Source organism: Calidris pugnax, unplaced genomic scaffold (assembly GCF_001431845.1).
Source record: "Calidris pugnax isolate Ruff unplaced genomic scaffold, ASM143184v1 scaffold175, whole genome shotgun sequence".
Lineage (NCBI taxonomy): Eukaryota > Metazoa > Chordata > Aves > Charadriiformes > Scolopacidae > Calidris > Calidris pugnax.
In genome coordinates this window covers 547,347-563,806 of record NW_015090888.1, presented here as the reverse complement: position 1 = coordinate 563,806, position 16,460 = coordinate 547,347, and the positions used below count along the sequence as shown (strand labels likewise).

The 16,460-nt window shown below is 50.5% G+C and overlaps 1 protein-coding gene across 6 annotated transcripts in view; it reads right to left on the bottom strand.

Annotated features, from left to right (window-relative positions):
- Positions 1-1,219: 1,219 nt before the first annotated feature.
- ZYX (zyxin) overlaps positions 1,220-16,460 on the bottom strand; it is a 31,575-nt gene continuing 16,334 nt past the window's right edge. For 2 of the 6 annotated variants that reach the window (XM_014947539.1, XM_014947540.1), the window contains exons 3-11: positions 11,794-12,054; positions 8,364-8,554; positions 6,634-6,726; positions 5,836-6,336; positions 5,016-5,157; positions 4,762-4,931; positions 4,025-4,203; positions 3,265-3,385; positions 1,220-2,445 (exon numbers count right to left, since the gene is read on the bottom strand). In XM_014947539.1, the coding sequence (XP_014803025.1) occupies positions 2,335-2,445; positions 3,265-3,385; positions 4,025-4,203; positions 4,762-4,931; positions 5,016-5,157; positions 5,836-6,336; positions 6,634-6,726; positions 8,364-8,554; positions 11,794-12,054 (1,769 nt within the window). In that variant the 3' untranslated portion in view covers positions 1,220-2,334. Of the gene's footprint in view, positions 2,446-3,264; positions 3,386-3,508; positions 3,630-4,024; positions 4,204-4,761; positions 4,932-5,015; positions 5,158-5,835; positions 6,337-6,633; positions 6,727-8,363; positions 8,555-11,793; positions 12,055-16,018; positions 16,065-16,460 lie in introns of those variants that run through there. The other 4 variants (XM_014947545.1, XM_014947541.1, XM_014947544.1 and 1 more) reach the window with 4 other exon arrangements.

The following is a 16,460-nucleotide window of genomic DNA, read 5'->3' as shown; positions in this document are numbered from 1 at the left end:
CTCTCGAGTCTCTTGCCCTACTCACTCACCAGCTACTCCGACTCGATTTTTGCTAGTGATTACACACAGACACACCCAGGTGTTTCCAGTTGCTGGTGCTTGGACCTCCACACGCACTGAGCCAAGTCTCCTCACATCAGAAAATCACAAAGAGTTGCCATGCTGCTTCCTTTCCTTACCAATCCCTTTTCCTGCCTTTGATCCTGCCCCCACACATCCCATAACCAGTGTTGTACAGTCCCCAACTGCTCTTCCCCTGCACCCCATGCCCTTCAGAGGGGACTAACCACCTCTTGGTCTATCTGCAAGGTGATCCAGAGAGCCCTTCCCACTGACTCTGTTGGGCAGGTCTCATACCCAGACACCAGGGCTGTAAGTCCTCTGATACCTCTGGGAGGAGCTTTCAATCACATAAACCAGAAACAACCACTCAAAACAATGTCGACAAACCAGCAAGAACTTGAAAAAGAAAGCAAATATACAATCTATTTATTCTTTGCTCATCCTATAGGAAACCTCAAAGCGTTTCCTGGATCCATTTGCAAAGAGTCATTAAAGAGGAGTCAAAGCCAGCAAGAGAACAAGAGTAGGTTTCATGGCTTTGAAGTGTAGAACCGTTGGTGCTCACCACAAATAGGAGTTTCACCATCAGTGACCAAGACGATACCATGCTCAAAACCATAAACATCAAGTACAAACGCTTTCTCAGCAGCAACAGGGAAGGCCCAGCAAACAAATCCACCACTTTGTTCCACTCTGACGCCAGTAGACTTTTCTCAGCAGCAACAGGGAAGGCCCAGCAAGCAAATCCACCACTTTGTTCCACTCTGACTCTGACTAATAACTTGCCTCCCAGTGACACAGAATCACAGAATCTTCTAGGTTGGAAGGGACCTTAAAGATCATCTTGTCCAACCGTCAACCTCACTGACAAAAATAGACACCCACACAACAAACAAGGAGCATCATCACTACACCATCAAGCAGACTGCAATCTTACTGTCTACTGAAACAGTCTTCCACTGCTTTAAGTGAGAGCTACTCCTCAGGCACAGAAAAGTAGGAAACCAAACAGTTTCAGAAGGAGAGCAAGAGGTGGAAAGGCCATTTTCAGACTCATCATCTCTGGAGGGTAGGTGGAATAGCAACCACACACACATTCTCTACTGCTTAGGACAGCAATCCTCACGGGTGGCTGAACAAATACAGCAGACACACGTTAATGGAAAAAAACCCCACGTTTTATTGAATGCAAACAGTGGTTGGACAGTATAGTTATTCAAAAGGTTTGCTCAGTTTGAGAGTTTCTAGTCCAGGGAGCGGGGCTCGGTGCTGGAACACTTGGAGCCAGACAGTACATTGCAATTACACTGCAGCTTTCACTGACAGCAGCAAAAAGAACCCCTACTGCAACAGGGAGACATCCCTCAGTCTGCTCAACCTTCATCCATGCTCCCGAGATGCCTCCTCACCATGTGCTGCCCGTCCTTATGACAGTCTTTATTTGTAAACATGCATTCTTTGGACTGCTTTGCTACTCTGGTGCCCAGCCTGGCTGTCCAGAAACCACCACACTGGGAAACAATTAATTTGGGGGAGAGAAACATATATTTTTTATTTTTTAAAAAAAGTTTCCAAACTCAGGAATAGAGTAGAATTCCAAACATTGCCAGTTTAATCTGGCTAAGGAAAAAAAAAAATAAAAAAAAGGCATTAAGACAGTTAGGCATTAAAATCCATTAGAGACAGAAAAGCTATAGTAGGTTCACTTCTTCCAGCAACAGTAGGAGATTCCCAATATGATCTGCCTCCACACTCTAACCCAGGAGCGAGGGAGGGGGCAGGGGAAGACATCCTGATAATGAGGTGTCACAAGAAAAAAATCAAAAATCAAAATCAAAATAATCAAAGACAGATGTGGTGCCGAGATGGAGGCTTCCACCTTCTAAGGTCAAATCATCATTCTTGGCTCCGTGGAACAGAAGAACGCTCATCAGCCTTTCCCAGCACCTGCCACAAGGTTGTTCTTGCTCCTTCCACCAGGCAGTGGTGGAGGTCTGGTCTTCCTCCTCCAGAGTCTTGAGAGAACAGAGATCGTGCACTCACCTTGCTCATTAGCCCCCCCAGCCTGGAATACGCGGTGGCCAGGAAGCGGTGACGAGACAAGAGGTTCTTTCTTGGTGGGCGTGCAGAGCGAAGTCTAGGAGCAGTGAATCCTACATGATTAAAGAACTGCTCTGGCAGAGTCTCCATTGGGAGCGATCATAGGACAACGGCGGGGAGGGGAAGAGTATTGAGTGCAGGGGTCTCAAGGGGACGCCCGCTCCGAGCTCCTCAGCGCGCCGTTTTGGCACGAACGGTGTGACATTTGATACACAGCACGTGCCCATCCAACGGAAAGCACCCGTTCTCGTCTGCTTCGATGGACAAGGGCTTCCCGCAGTCCTGAACGGGGAAAGAGAATCACAGAATCTTCTAGGTTGGAAGGGACCTTAAAGATCATCTTGTCCAACCGTCAACCTAACTGACAAAAATAGACACCCGCACAACAAACAAGGAGCATCATCACTAAACCATACCTCCCAGCACTACATCAACCCGTCTTTTGAACACCTCCAGGGATGGTGCCTCAACCACCTCCCTGGGCAGCCCATTCCAATGTCTGAGAACCCTTTCAGTGAAAAAATTTTTCCTAATATCCAGCCTGAACCTCCCCTGGGGCAACTTGAGGCCATTTCCTCTTGTCCTGTCGCCTGTGACTTGAGAGAAGAGACCGACCCCCACCTCTCTACACCCTCCTTTCAGGGAGTTGTAGAGAGCAATAGAGAGGAGAGGAGCTCAATGGCAGCCAACAGCAGGGCAAACGCGGTCGAGGACCTAAGAAATGCCCCACCACTGGATCAGGACAATGACTCAAACCCACTGCTCTGTCTCTGATGGTGCTTCACAGAAGATACTGTTTTGAGGGAAGAGCACGCTCCTTCTGTGACCCCGGCACGTTGCCCAACCTGTATTAGGGACATCAGAGACTACAACCCTGCACAGTCCTTGTTTATGGACCTGTGGTCTCTGAATGTCTAATGGGTCCCTTCCAACTCCAGATATTCTACGATGCTATGACCTAATCTTTTCCTCAACCTGCTTTGCAAATGCTCCAGATTAATTCATAACAGCCTTAGTGTCTGGTCAGGATAGACAACAAAGGTGCCCAGTTGCTGGTGATGGGCACGGGAGAGATGGGAGGAGCGGGACCACCAGGCTTACCTCACACTTGTAACATTTCATGTGGAAGTTCTTCTCCAGTGCCACCACACGCACTGTCTCATCCTTCCCAGGCTCTGGCATGATAGGCTCACTACACACCGAGCAGCGTGGAGCATACTTCCTGCAACACACAGAAACAAGGAGACAAAACAGCCTTAGTGTCTGGTCAGGATAGACAACAAAGGTGCCCAGTTGCTGGTGATGGGCACGGGGGAGATGGGAGGAGCGGGGTCATCAGGCTTACCTCACACTTGTAACATTTCATGTGGAAGTTCTTCTCCAGTGCCACCACACGCACTGTCTCATCCTTCCCAGGCTCTGGCATGATAGGCTCACTACACACCGAGCAGCGTGGAGCGTACTTCCTGCAACACACAGGAACAGGGAGGACATCACGACCACCGTGGTGACATTCAATGCAAGTTTCTCACTGCTGTACATTAGTATTAACAGCAGAGGAATAAGAAATCACAATGAAGTTTAGATGGGAAAAAGACCTCAATTGCTACAAGATTTGTCACTGACTCATTTTTAATCTCATGTCTGTACATTAGTATTAACAGCAGAGGAATAATAAATCACACTGAAGTTTAGATGGGAAAAAGACCTCAACTGCTATGAGATTCGTCACTGACTCATTTTTCATCTCATGCCCAACAGATGACATGGGCAACCCAACCCCATATTGCAGCAAAATCAAACATGTGCAAGGGGGATCTGCCTTTGTTTGGACACCACATGGCACATGCTCCCTCCGTACCTGTGGTAGTCATCCACACAGTGAGGCTGGTTGGCCTGGTCCACAATAAAAGAGGTCCCCTCGAGAGGGGTATGGCACATCACGCAGGTGAAACACTGGGGATGGTATGAGTTACCAGTGGCCTTCAGCATCCGGTCCGTGATGGTCTGCTTGCAGACACTGCACTTTTCCAAGGTCCCCTGAGCCCAAAGGAAGCAAGAAAAGACACATCAATACAAGCCCTCGCCCCTAAGAGGCTACGCTAGAGACAGGCAAGACGGAAGGAGGCTGAGGGAGCTGGGATTGTTCAGCCTGGAGAAGAGGAGGCTCCGGGGAGACCTTATAGCGGCCTTTCAATATCTGAAGGGTGCCTATAGAAGAGCTGGGGAGGGACTCTTTGCCAGGAAGGGTAATGATAGGACAAGGGGAAACGGTTTTAAATTGGAAGAAAAAAGATTCAGATTAGATCTCAGGAAGAAATTTTTTACTGTGAGGGTGGTGAGACACTGGAACAGGTTGCCCAGGGAAGTTGTGGATGCCCCATCCCTGGAGGTGTTCAAGGCCAGGCTGGATGGGGCCTTGAGCAACCTGGTCTGGTGGGAGGTGTCCCTGCCCATGGCAGGGGGGTTGGAACTAGATGATCTTTGAGGTCCCTTCCAACCCTAACCATTCTATGATTCTAAGGAGGAAGGGAAAGCAAGAGAGAGCAACCACAGCAAGCTCAGCTCTCTCCGGCAGCTTTCATCCCAGTGACTCACAGCATAGCAGTCCTCACAGAAGGGCTTCTCATCCACATTGTAGAACTGCTGCCCCTGCAGCTGCTTCTCACATTTGAAGCAGGTGAAGCATTCCACATGGAAGAGGGAGTCCAGGGCCTTCACAGCTGGCTGGGTTCGCGACAGGGGCTTCCGGCAGAAGCCACAGAGCTCTGTCAATGGAAGAAGAAAGGGATTAGGAGAGATGAAAACCCACCACAGTCTTAGTCCTACTGCTGTCCACTGAGGGAACGCACCAGAAGTAGCAGCCTCTGCTGGGGGTGGATGCTCCATATCCTTCATTAGTTTCTGGGTCAACATCTCCAGCTCTTCTACCTCCTTCATGGTCAGACAGGAGTTTCCCCTAGGTGGATCTGCACTGGAGCCTGTGGGTCTATGCTGCAGGAAGAGGAAACATTCAGGACACATATCATAGAATCATAGAATCGTCTAGGTTGGAAGAGACCCTTGGGATCATCGAGTCCAACCATCTACCCTACTCTACAAGGTCATCCCCTACACCATGTCCCTTAGCACTGCATCTAAACGTCCCTTAAACACAGCCAGGGATGGTGACTCCACCACCTCCCTGGGCAGCCTGTTCCAATGCCCGACCACTCTTTCGGTGAAAAATTCTTTCCTAATGTTCAGTCTAAACCTACCCTGTTGGAGCTTGAAGCCATTCCCTCTCGTTCTGTCACTAATTACCTGTGAGAAGAGACCAGCACCAACCTCTCTACAGTGTCCTTTCACGAAGTTGTAGAGAGTGATGAGGTCTCCCCTAAGCCTCCTCTTCCTCATACTAAACAGACTCCTTCTCACCCTGTCACTAATAAACCTACTTCTCTCATCTTTACTTCTCCTGTCTCTTTCTAGGGAACAACCTGCCATCCACTGTGCTTGCTTCTTTCTACCTTTACATGTAGTCCTATTCCTCTCCACCACTGTCTCTAGTTATATCTCTCCTTCAGAGGGGTAACAGCTTCCCCTAGCCTGGGACAGACCCTCCCTCCTCATCCTCCATTCCCAGTGATGCTGTGCCTGTCCAAAGACACCAGTCCTCACTCTGTCTCTTACCATGTCTTTTGCAGCAGCAGGTTGTTCTGTGGGACGTGGCTTCTCCTGCACTTGGGGTTTTTCCCTCTGCTGGGCATAGGTGAAATTGGGAGGCCGTGAGGAGGGACCTGAAGGTGAAGGGGCTGTGAACTGAGTCTGAAAGGAGGTAGGATATCTTGTAGAGTTTGAGGGAGCCATGGGAACATTGGCTCCTGGTCTGGACCCAGACTTCGGAGAGCCAGCAACAGCAGGTGGGGTAAATTTAGGGGTAGGCTGAGCAGGAGGGAGAGACGGGGGTGGAGGGACTGGTGCTGGAGGCTCCTTGCATTGCTGTGGGGCTACCCATGCACTTGGGGAGGGGGTCGAATCCACTCCATGGGGCTTGAAAGATAAGCTTCCACTGGACTTTGGAGTGAACTTGGAAGGAAAGGATTGAGGAGCATCTCTGGGTGCAGATGGTATTTCCACATAGGGTTTCGGGGGTGATGGTTTCTCCGGAGAACCTGTGGATGCTGGAGGTATCTGTAAAGGGAAGCAGCAGAGAGAAACAGGCGGTTATCAGCAAGGTGAAAGAGAAAATATGCTGTGTATAGCAGTAAATCAGCAGCTATCCCAGACCCACGATGCCAGGAGTTCCCACACTGTTATATATTTAGCAGTCCTGGTAAGTTTCAAAATCTATGCTTTCTGGTCCTTCACAAACACTTCCGTGCTGTGGTTTAATCCAGACTTTTTAACCTTCAGTAGCACCCTTCTCACTACCTCTGTTCAGCAAACCAGTCAGTTCTCCTTCCACCTGCAACATTCTGGAGAGCTCACCCGGGGTTTGAAGGGGTCATTCTTCTCCATGTCATCCAACATTAGGGACAGTGAGTCAAACTCAAGATCAACGCTGCTCATCTTGCCACGTACCTACACCACCATCCGTGAGGAAAGAGGGAGCAGAGCACATTACAGGAACAGCCAGAGAACGGGGTGTATCCCCTCACAATGGCAGATTTTGATACTTTGGACTGTGGTACACATCTGCTCCTTGCTTTGAGGGGAGAGCAAGTTGGTGAGGATGAAGAGGACACAGTCTCCAAGTTCTACAAACAGTGGGAAAACGCACAGCCCAAAGGAGCTCACAGACAGATTTAGGTGGGAAAAGACATCTGGAGGTCTCAAGTCCAACAGCCTGCTCCCAGCAGGGCTGACTCTTAAACTAGACCAGGTTACTCAGCGGCTTGTCCAGGTGATTTCTGAAGAACCCCAAGGACACAGGTTTCTCTAGGCACCTGGTGCCAGTGTCGAGCCACCCCTGCAGGGGAATAGGTTTTTCTTCTGTCCAACAGGAATCTCCCTTGCTGGAACTTGTGTCCATTGTCTCTTGTTATGCCCCAGAGGGAAGAATCTGCTGTCTCTCCAGCTCTCCTTTAGGTATTGCAGACTGCAGTTAGGTCCCTGCCTTGGCCTCCTCTTCTGCAGGCTGAACAAACCCAGCTCTTGCATCACATGCTCCAACCCCCAGATGATCCCTAAGACCCTTTGCTGGACTGCATCTAGTTCAGTATTCCTCTGGGGTTGCTATACTGGGGAGCCCAACTGGAAACAGTCCTCCAAGACGCAGCCTCACTAGGACTGAAGAGGGAGGAATGATCATGGTCCTTGTCCTGCTGACTACCCTCTCACAAACACAGCCCAGTGTATGGTTGGCTTTTATTCACAGAATCATAGAATTGCCCAGGCTGGAAGGGGCCTCCAAAGGTCATCTAGTCCCACCCCCCCGCAGTCAGCAGGGACACCCCCAACTAGACCAGGTTGCCCAGGGCCTCGTCGAGCCTCTCCTTGAATATCTCCAGGGATGGGGCCTCAACCACCTCCCTGGGCAACCTGTTCCAGTGCTCCACCACCCTCACAGTGAAGAACCCTCTCCTGATCTCCAGTCTAAATCTGTTCCCCTCCAGCTTGAAGCCATTGCCCCTTGTCCTGTCACTACAGGCCTTTCTAAACAGGTTCTCCCCAGCCTTCCTGTAGGCTCCCTTCAGGTACTGGAAGGCTGCTATTAGGTCTCCCCGGAGCCTCCTCTTCTCCAGGCTGAACAACCCCAGCTCCCTCAGCCTGTCCTCGTAGCAGAGGTGCTCCATCCCCCTGATCATCCTTGTGGCCCTCCTCTGGACCTGCTCCATCAGGTCCATGTCCTTCTTATATTGAGGGCTCCAGACCTGCACACAATACTCCAGGTGAGGTCTCACCAGAGCAGAGTAAAGCGGAAGAATCACCTCTCTGGACCTGCTGGCAACGCATCTTTTGATGCAGCCCAGGATGCCACAAGGGTGCATTGCTGGCTCTCATTCAACTCACTGTCCACCAGGAACCCCAGGTCCTTCATCTGCAGAGATGCAGCCCAGCCAAGTTGACACCCTAACCTACGCTGGACTATCAGATGGTAGCATTTTCAGCTTTCCCAGATCTCAGGGCTTCCTGCTGCTGAGTTCGGAGAGTAGCGAGAAGCTGCCCCAGCTCACAGAGCATCACAAGAAACCATACATCCCCTTGACCTCACTCACCTGTGGGGCAGGTACCATGCTCACAGCACCTTCATCAAACATCGGCGGCGGAGGAGGAGGAGGGGAAGGAAAAGCTTCTTCTGGGGCTGGTGGAAAAGGCTCTTCAAAGGGTGGTGGGGGTGGTGGAAAAGCACAGTTTGAGGAGAAACTTGCCTCCTCTCCAGGTGGGGGAGGAGGTGGCGGTGGCAGGTCTACGAGGAAGAATGAGAATAAAAGCAACTTTGGATCATTTATTACTTTTAGCCAGCACAAACCCCTGAAGGAATCTTGAAGCGAGCAAGTAGTTCCTCAGTACCCAGGGGACCCCAGCGCCCGTCAAGGACAAATCAGCTCCACAGGCTGGCTTTCACCTTGTCCAGAACTATCTGCCATCCTATAAACTTTCCTCAACAGCTACTGCAATTAGTCACTGGGAACAGCTCTTGTATAATTGGGCAAAGTAACTTACTATGCCCTTTTTTCACTCCTCCTCTCATTCTTTGGTCCCTTAGCATACGCTTCTCTCCCCAGTAACTGGCTCAGATGGCTGAACTGAGAGTGGCAGTAGAAGGAACACCAGCAGACAACCCAGGGCCCCAAAGAACCCGCATTGCTACAGGAAAATAAGCTTGCACCTCCCAGCTGGCAAGGAAGCCCTGTAACCAACAAGTGTGGGGAAAAAAAGGATGTTGGACCAACTTCCCTTTATGCATATGGGGAATCTTTGAAGCTGCTTTATTTTTTGGGGAGGTGAAAACAGCTTTCCTTCTAGAGGCTAAAACGTCCTCATGCTCAATAGCACATAAGAAATTTTCCAGAACCCTTTAAGCAGGCTGAAAAGCACCACGGTGCCTCCATCTCCTAGAAGAAAATCCCATTGCTTCCACCTATTCACATCTGCCCAAAGGTATGGAACAGGCAAAAAAGAGACATTTTCCACGACAATACAGTGAAATAAATGTGAATCCTCTTCTCTTCACCAGAGAAGTCGTCCTCTTATCATCCAAGCAGCAGAGCAGGCAAAAAAGAGACATTTTCCACGACAATACAGTGAAATAAATGTGAATCCTCTTCTCTTCACCACATATGGGAGAAGTCATCCTCTTATCATCCAAGCAACAAAAAACACTGAAGATGACAAGGAGGCATAGCTTCCACATCCCTTCTTCTGGACATCCACCTCTTTTCCTAGCTAGCCCCAACAAGCCATAGGGTGAAAAGACCATGTTTTTCACTCTTGATACACCATGTGCAACCTTTAACAGCGCGAATCAAATTGTCTCATCTTTATATCCAGCTGTTGTCAACAGACTTCACAAAGATTTCTCATCTGTAATCTAAGGGAGATGATATTGGCCTTTCAGAAAATTAAAGCCAAAATCTTACTAGCCAGTGACATGCACAAACTGCACTGGCATGCAGCACCTCTTCCAAGCCTTCTTGTGTCGTAGCAACTCTGCCTGGGGGGAATTAACACTGGGCTGGTATTTTTTCATTAAAACTACAGTTTGGGATCAAGTTTGTATCTGCTTGCCTTTTGATTTATTGAAACGATAAAGAATATTGCAGAAACGAAGCCCTGATCTACTGTCACATTGTTTCAGACGCACTAAAAGCCTATTTTATGAATTATTCACACAAATAAAAAGTCCCCCCCAAAGTTACTCTACCAGATTTATAGAATGATCAATACTAAACATAATATTCCTACAGCAATAGTAACTTAGCCATCCTGTCATCTAAGACAAAGAGACCAATTTCCATGGCTTTATGTTGTACTGCTATGTGTTTGGCAATGTCTAGGAAAGGGAGAGATTTTGAAGAGACTGAAGAGATGCATCAGGGAATCACAGAATCACAGAATCTTCTAGGTTGGAAGGGACCTTAAAGATCATCTTGTCCAACCGTCAACCTAACTGACAAAAATAGACAAAGGATCAAATCAGACGCATTTCTCTCCTGACTGAGTTTTGGTGGTTCATCTGTACTTCAGATGTTTTGCTGGCAGCCCTCACCCGTTGGTGACACAGCAGCTTAAGCCAAATAGGGGTTTTTTTGCTGATGTTTCTGTCAAGTTAGTTCTTCCATAGTGGAGAAAACAACACCCAATCCTCCACTCGCACTGCCTGTTGTAAAATGATTTTTAACATCCATCTGTCTACTACTTTTGTACTTCAGATAATGTATTTGTGTCAGCTTAAGACCTGACAGGCACATCCCTAATTCACACAACTATAGCAGAAAATCATAAAGCCTAAGATGGGACCTTGGATTACAGACACAAGATTCCAGCCAACAACATAGGAGAAAAAGGTCACCAGAGTTAGCTGGTACAATTTTAGGAGACAGAAACATCAACATTCCGAGGACTTTGCGACTCAAGAAATGGAAAAAATGACTTAATAATTTGTCTCCTCTGCGCACAGGACCAGCCTTCCTGCCATCAGGTCAGCTGCCCACCAACTTAGCATGCTAACCTAGAAAACCAGTGTTGCACAGCCTACGCTAGACAATTTCAAACAGCAGCTATCGTTATCTGAGCATGCGTGTCCCGACTGAAGTGCACCCTGACAGTGTCTTGGGGTAACAAGCAGCATCAAGCATTAGCAAGAAATCCCTAGGGAAACGTCCAGCAGCCCCATGCTGATCAATCCCAACTAGGGAGCCACACAACCAGGTACCTGCTGCTTCTTAGAAGGGATAAAACCAACCAACCAACCAACCAACCAACAAAAAAACCCCAAACAACCAAACCCACAAAAACCCATCCCACCACCACAGGAAATTAAAAAAAAAAAAAAAAAAAAAGAGACAGAAAAAGAAAAGAACACTAAAGCAAGAAGTCACTCTACACAGGAAAACACACCCAACCCAAGCCACTAAGAAAAAGTATAAAACTCCACAAGCTGTGCAAACTTTAAGTCTCACTTCCTGTTTATGATAGCTTCTACTATTTTTTCATGCCATTATTTCTTCCTCCCCCTCTTCAGCAGCAAAGATGGCAATTCTTTGGCAGAGTCCAAGAGAAGGACCTCTACAGTCAGAGACAACCAACTTGAGCCAAAATAAATCAACAAGGAGAATGGCACGATTCTTCACCATCAGGGTCAACTTCCCTGCAACATATTTGCTCTCAGACACGCTGGCCAGAAACTGACTGCAGTTACACAATTATGCACCCAGGGAATACTATGAAAAATCCATTACATTCCTCCAGCATCAGTGCAATGGAGGACTGCCTTCCTGGCTCCTTTCCTAATGGAGACACTACGGATTTTCAGATCCCTTTACAATCATTTTATCTCGTTCTGGAACTCGCCAGTCTCTACAGCAAGACATCTATCGCTTCCAGTAGTTATGCCCCCATTCTCATGTTTAACCCAGTTACAAACCCCACACCCTGAGAAGTTACAAATGCATATTCACATCTGCCACGTCAGCCCTCACCTACCTTCTACCAGAAAGGACATGGACGCTGATGGAATCTCCCCCACCTTCCCTATCTGAGCACGCTGGGCACCAGCTGCAGGAGGCGGGGGCATCGACGGCTCTGACGCACCCCCAGCCTTGAAGGGGTTCACCTTAGGTTTCGGGGCGACCACGGGTGCAAACTTCTTCTGTGGGTTGTAGAAGGAAGGAGTAGAAATGTTGATACTGACTGTGGACGTCATGCGGGTCCCTGGGGCACCCGGGGAGGCCATCTTCTCAGCACCTGTCATAAGAGAAGAGGGAAGAAAGCTGTATGAATTCAGCCTTGGGCCGGAGTGAACGTTAATAGAGAGGAACATGTGAAACAGAGGGATACAGGAACTGAAGTCTGGTCAGAGGCTGAGGTGCCCGAGGAGAGCACTTCCAGGGAAGAGAAAGGAGGAACAGAAACTGCAGACAGCTCAAATGATCCCCTTCATCATCTTCATCATCTTCATCATCTCAACCCAGCCTGACACCGACCGCACAGGGGGTTCTTGCAGCAGAGAAAACCAAGCTCTTTGCTGCAGAAGAGCCCTGCCAGCACGCAGGATGGACAGGGTGGCAGCGGCCCACCGACATGAGGGCTGTCTGCCATGGACACCCAGCCCCACACACCCCAAGGGAGGAGGGTGCCCCCATAACAGCTCTCCCAGAACTGGAATTGGCATCTCCTCTCTCCCCAGCTTACCCAGTAATGCCAGCCGGTTCCCCTCGACAGTTAAGGTCCCCCTTCACCCCCTCTGGCCCCCCAACCTCACAAACACCCCTCCATCCTTCACCTCCAGACCCCTGCGTGCCGGCGGAGGGCCGGCAGCCGCGGCACCACCACACAGGGCAGCTGAGGGGCTCCCTGGGTGTCACATCCCCGGGTGGAGCATCCCCCTCAGGATCTCACCTCCGCTTTCTCTCCTTCCTGCCCGTCTCCCCCCTCTCCCTCCCTCTCTCCCCATGGAGGGTGACTGGTGGCTCCCCCCACCCCTCACCAGGCTGCGCCGGCGCCCGCTCCGCCCCCGTCAGGAAGCCATGGCTCCCCCGGCCGCCGCCGCCCCCCCATCCCCATCCCTTGTGGGGCTGCAGCCGGGGGTCCCTCCTGTCCTGTCGCCCCACGCAAGGGTGGCCCGTGTGGTGGAACTGGGGGTAAGCCCCCCTCACCCCCACCATGAAGCCCCAACCAACCCTCTCCCCCTCCCTCCTTTCTCCCCACCGGGCTCAAATGGAGAAAAGGGGTAGCCCCCTCTCCCCAACCAAGCCGGCTGGGAGAGGCCGCGTTTCTAGGTCCACCCCCCCCCAGCCTCCCCCATCCCGCCCTCCAGGCCAGAAATCCCCGCCGTGCTAGAAGAAACGGCCACGAAGCCAAGATGCTTTGTTTGCGAAGGCCCGGCTGGCACGGCTGCAGCCCCCCCTAACACCCCGGCACAATAGCCCTTCCGCAGGGGCCTGTGCCAGCCTTTCAGCTTGGCAGGTCCCAATCAGCGTCCCTCCAGGCTGCCGGCCTTCTCCCGTGGGGACAATAACAGCTGCTGGGGACAGGCAGCCCTCGGTGCCACAAACATCCGCCCACCCTTAATTCACCCGTGGCTGCCGATAAGACCCGCACACCCCGTCCTTAACGCTTCCATGACGGGGTGCACGCCGTACAGCAAGATATAGCGACCTGCAACAGCTTCTCCAGGTGACAAACACGTGACAACACAGACAAATGTTAAGTCACGGAATCACAGAATTGTCAGAGTTGGAAGGGACCTCTAGAGATCATCTAGTCCAACTCCCCTGCCAAAGCAGGGTTGCCCAGAGCACATCACTCAGGAGGGTCTTGAAGATCTCCAGAGAAGAGGACTCCACGATCTCCCTGGGCAGCCTGTTCCAGGGCTCTGCTATCCTCACTGGAAAGAAGTTTTTTCTCATATTTGAATGGAACTTTCTATGTTCCAGCTTGAGCCCGTTGCCCCTCGTCCTATCACTGGAAACCACTGAAAAGAGTCCGGCTCCAACATCCTTCAACTCACCCTTTAGATACTTATAAACATAAATAAGGTCTCCCCTCAGTCTTTGCTTGTGCAGTCCACCCTGCTGCCTTTGTGCAGGGCTGAGGAGCTGCACGCCAGGCTGCCCAGGGGAGCGGTGGCATCATCATCCCTGGAGGTATTTAAAAGATGGGCAGGCGTGGGGCTTAGCAACCCAAAGTTTAGTGATGGGTTTTGTCAGTGTTAGGTTGAGGGTTGGACTCGATGACCTGAAAGGTCCCTTCCAACCTAGGCAATTCTATGGTTCTATGCACCTTGACGAACTCTTCTGGGCTTTTCAAAAGGAGGAAGAGGCTGCCCACAGTAAGCAGCAGCCAAAAGCTGGGCTGAGCGTCTCCCACATGAACCAGCATGGGAAAGGACCAAGGCAGAAAGAGTAATCAACAAGGTCTGTTCTCAATCCCTCAGACCTGTAGTGGTCAACAGACTTTCAAGTCGGAAGGGACTGATCAACCCCCTCCAGTCCGCAGCTTCCCAGTGAGCTGCTGGAGCTATTAAAAAGACCTGTAGCCTTTCTTCAGAGACCTCTGCCTCGTGTTCCACCATCCCACTACAGTGCAACGAACCACTTGGTGGTAGTTCTAGCAGAGCTGATGGCATCATGAGGAGAACACCACAGTGACAACATCACTTCTGATCACGACCCACACCAGAGGTGTCTTGGGACACAGAGACAGTCTTGGGACATGGGCTGCTTCACAGAAGCACTGGCTTTGCTACCAGCAGCTGCCATCTCCCCTTAACCCAAAGCGGCCCATCTCCCAGTATACTATGTCGTGCTTAAGGCCCTTTCTGCCCAGAGCTGTCTCCATCCAGCAGCTGCCCCTGCTCATCCTCACTTTTCTGTTTATCGGTTCACCTCCACACAGACCAAATAAGAGAAATGCTGAGAAAGGCTGGCCTTGTGGAGAGTCACCCCCACCCCTCCACCAGCCCCACAGCCTTGCCAGTAGCATCTAAGCCTTAACCAGAAACACACAGCTTATGTGTGTGTCTTGTGGCGCTGTTCTAAAAGCTGCTGGAGAGGGAGTGTCACACCAGCAGACCTAATCTCAAATCCTTCATGTCCTCACATTTTCCCCGAGGGGAGAGATTCTTCTGCCTGCTCTAACAGCATTTAAGATGACTCAAGCGGAGCTCTGAGGAAAGATGTCCCCCAAAGGATGCGGTCAGGATAATTAGTTGCCTCACTCTAACAAGAGTGAGGAGAACACCACAGTGACAACATCACTTCTGATCACGACCCACACCAGAGGTGTCTTGGGACACAGAGACAGTCTTGGGACATGGGCTGCTTCACAGAAGTGGTGGCTTTGCTACCAGCAGCTGCCATCTCCCCTTAACCCAAAGCGGCCTATCTCCTGGTATGCTATGTCACACTTAAGGCCCTTTTTGCCCAGAGCTGTCTCCATCCAGCAGCTGCCCCTGCTCATCCTCACTTTTCTGTTTATCGGTTCACCTCCACACAGACCAAATAAGAGAAATGCTGAGAAAGGCTGGCCTTGTGGAGAGTCACCCCCACCCCTCCACCAGCCCCACAGCCTTGCCAGTAGCATCTAAGCCTTAACCAGAAACACACAGCTTATGTGTGTGTCTTGTGGCGCTGTTCTAAAAGCTGCTGGAGAGGGAGTGTCACACCAGCAGACCTAATCTCAAATCCTTCATGTCCTCACATTTTCCCCGAGGGGAGAGATTCTTCTGCCTGCTCTAACAGCATTTAAGATGACTCAAGCGGAGCTCTGAGGAAAGATGTCCCCCAAAGGATGCGGTCAGGATAATTAGTTGCCTCACTCTAACAAGAGAGTGAAGAGAAACAGGGAGACAGAACCAAGTGACACCTCCCCTCAGCCGTGGGGTCACCTCCCAGAAGGTCCCACGGTGGGTCTGCCACCTGTGATGCACCACAAGGCACCACTTCCCAAAGCTTAGCTCCTTTCCTGGGGTAAGGAAAGGAGGAGGAACCTAAGGAGAGGGAGAGCTGTGTCTTTACTCTTCACCTCTGCTGGCAGAAAGCAGTTTGGCCACACTGGGAGCCCCAGGAGAAGCCAGCCCTGCGCTATAGCGTGACACACAGCATCTGTACTTCCCCTATTTGCCAGCTTCCTCCCAACTGAGCAGGGTGGGGAGGAGAACTATAGCAAAACATACAGCGTGACCAGATTTTTAGGAGTTATTCCTTACTTTTTATCCTCCGGCACACATTCATTCCAGAAAGTTCTCCCAGCCTGGCCCAAAGTTACAAAGCTCTGCAGAAAAGTCCTACCAGCTATAAAATCTGTAAGGTTAAAACAACGAAGAAGGGGCTGGGGGGGGGACACACACGACACATTCAGAGCTACAAAGTTTTACATACACTGAGGTCGCCTCCTCCCTCTGCGGGGGAGGGTAGACAAAAACTGGAAAAAGCTTTGCAAACGTATTGAAAAGGTTAAGAAGTTCCCCGGCTTCGCAGGAGTCGCGCCTTCACTTTCTGAGGGCGCTCCCCGAGAGGCAAAAAAACTCATAAATTAAACAAATCGCAACGCACAAAGAGCCCCAGACCCCTCTCGCTCAGGCACATCTGGAAAAAGGCTCCGTAGGTGTCTCACTCATCCGTCCGCACACAAAAGAGAGCTTGTCCCGA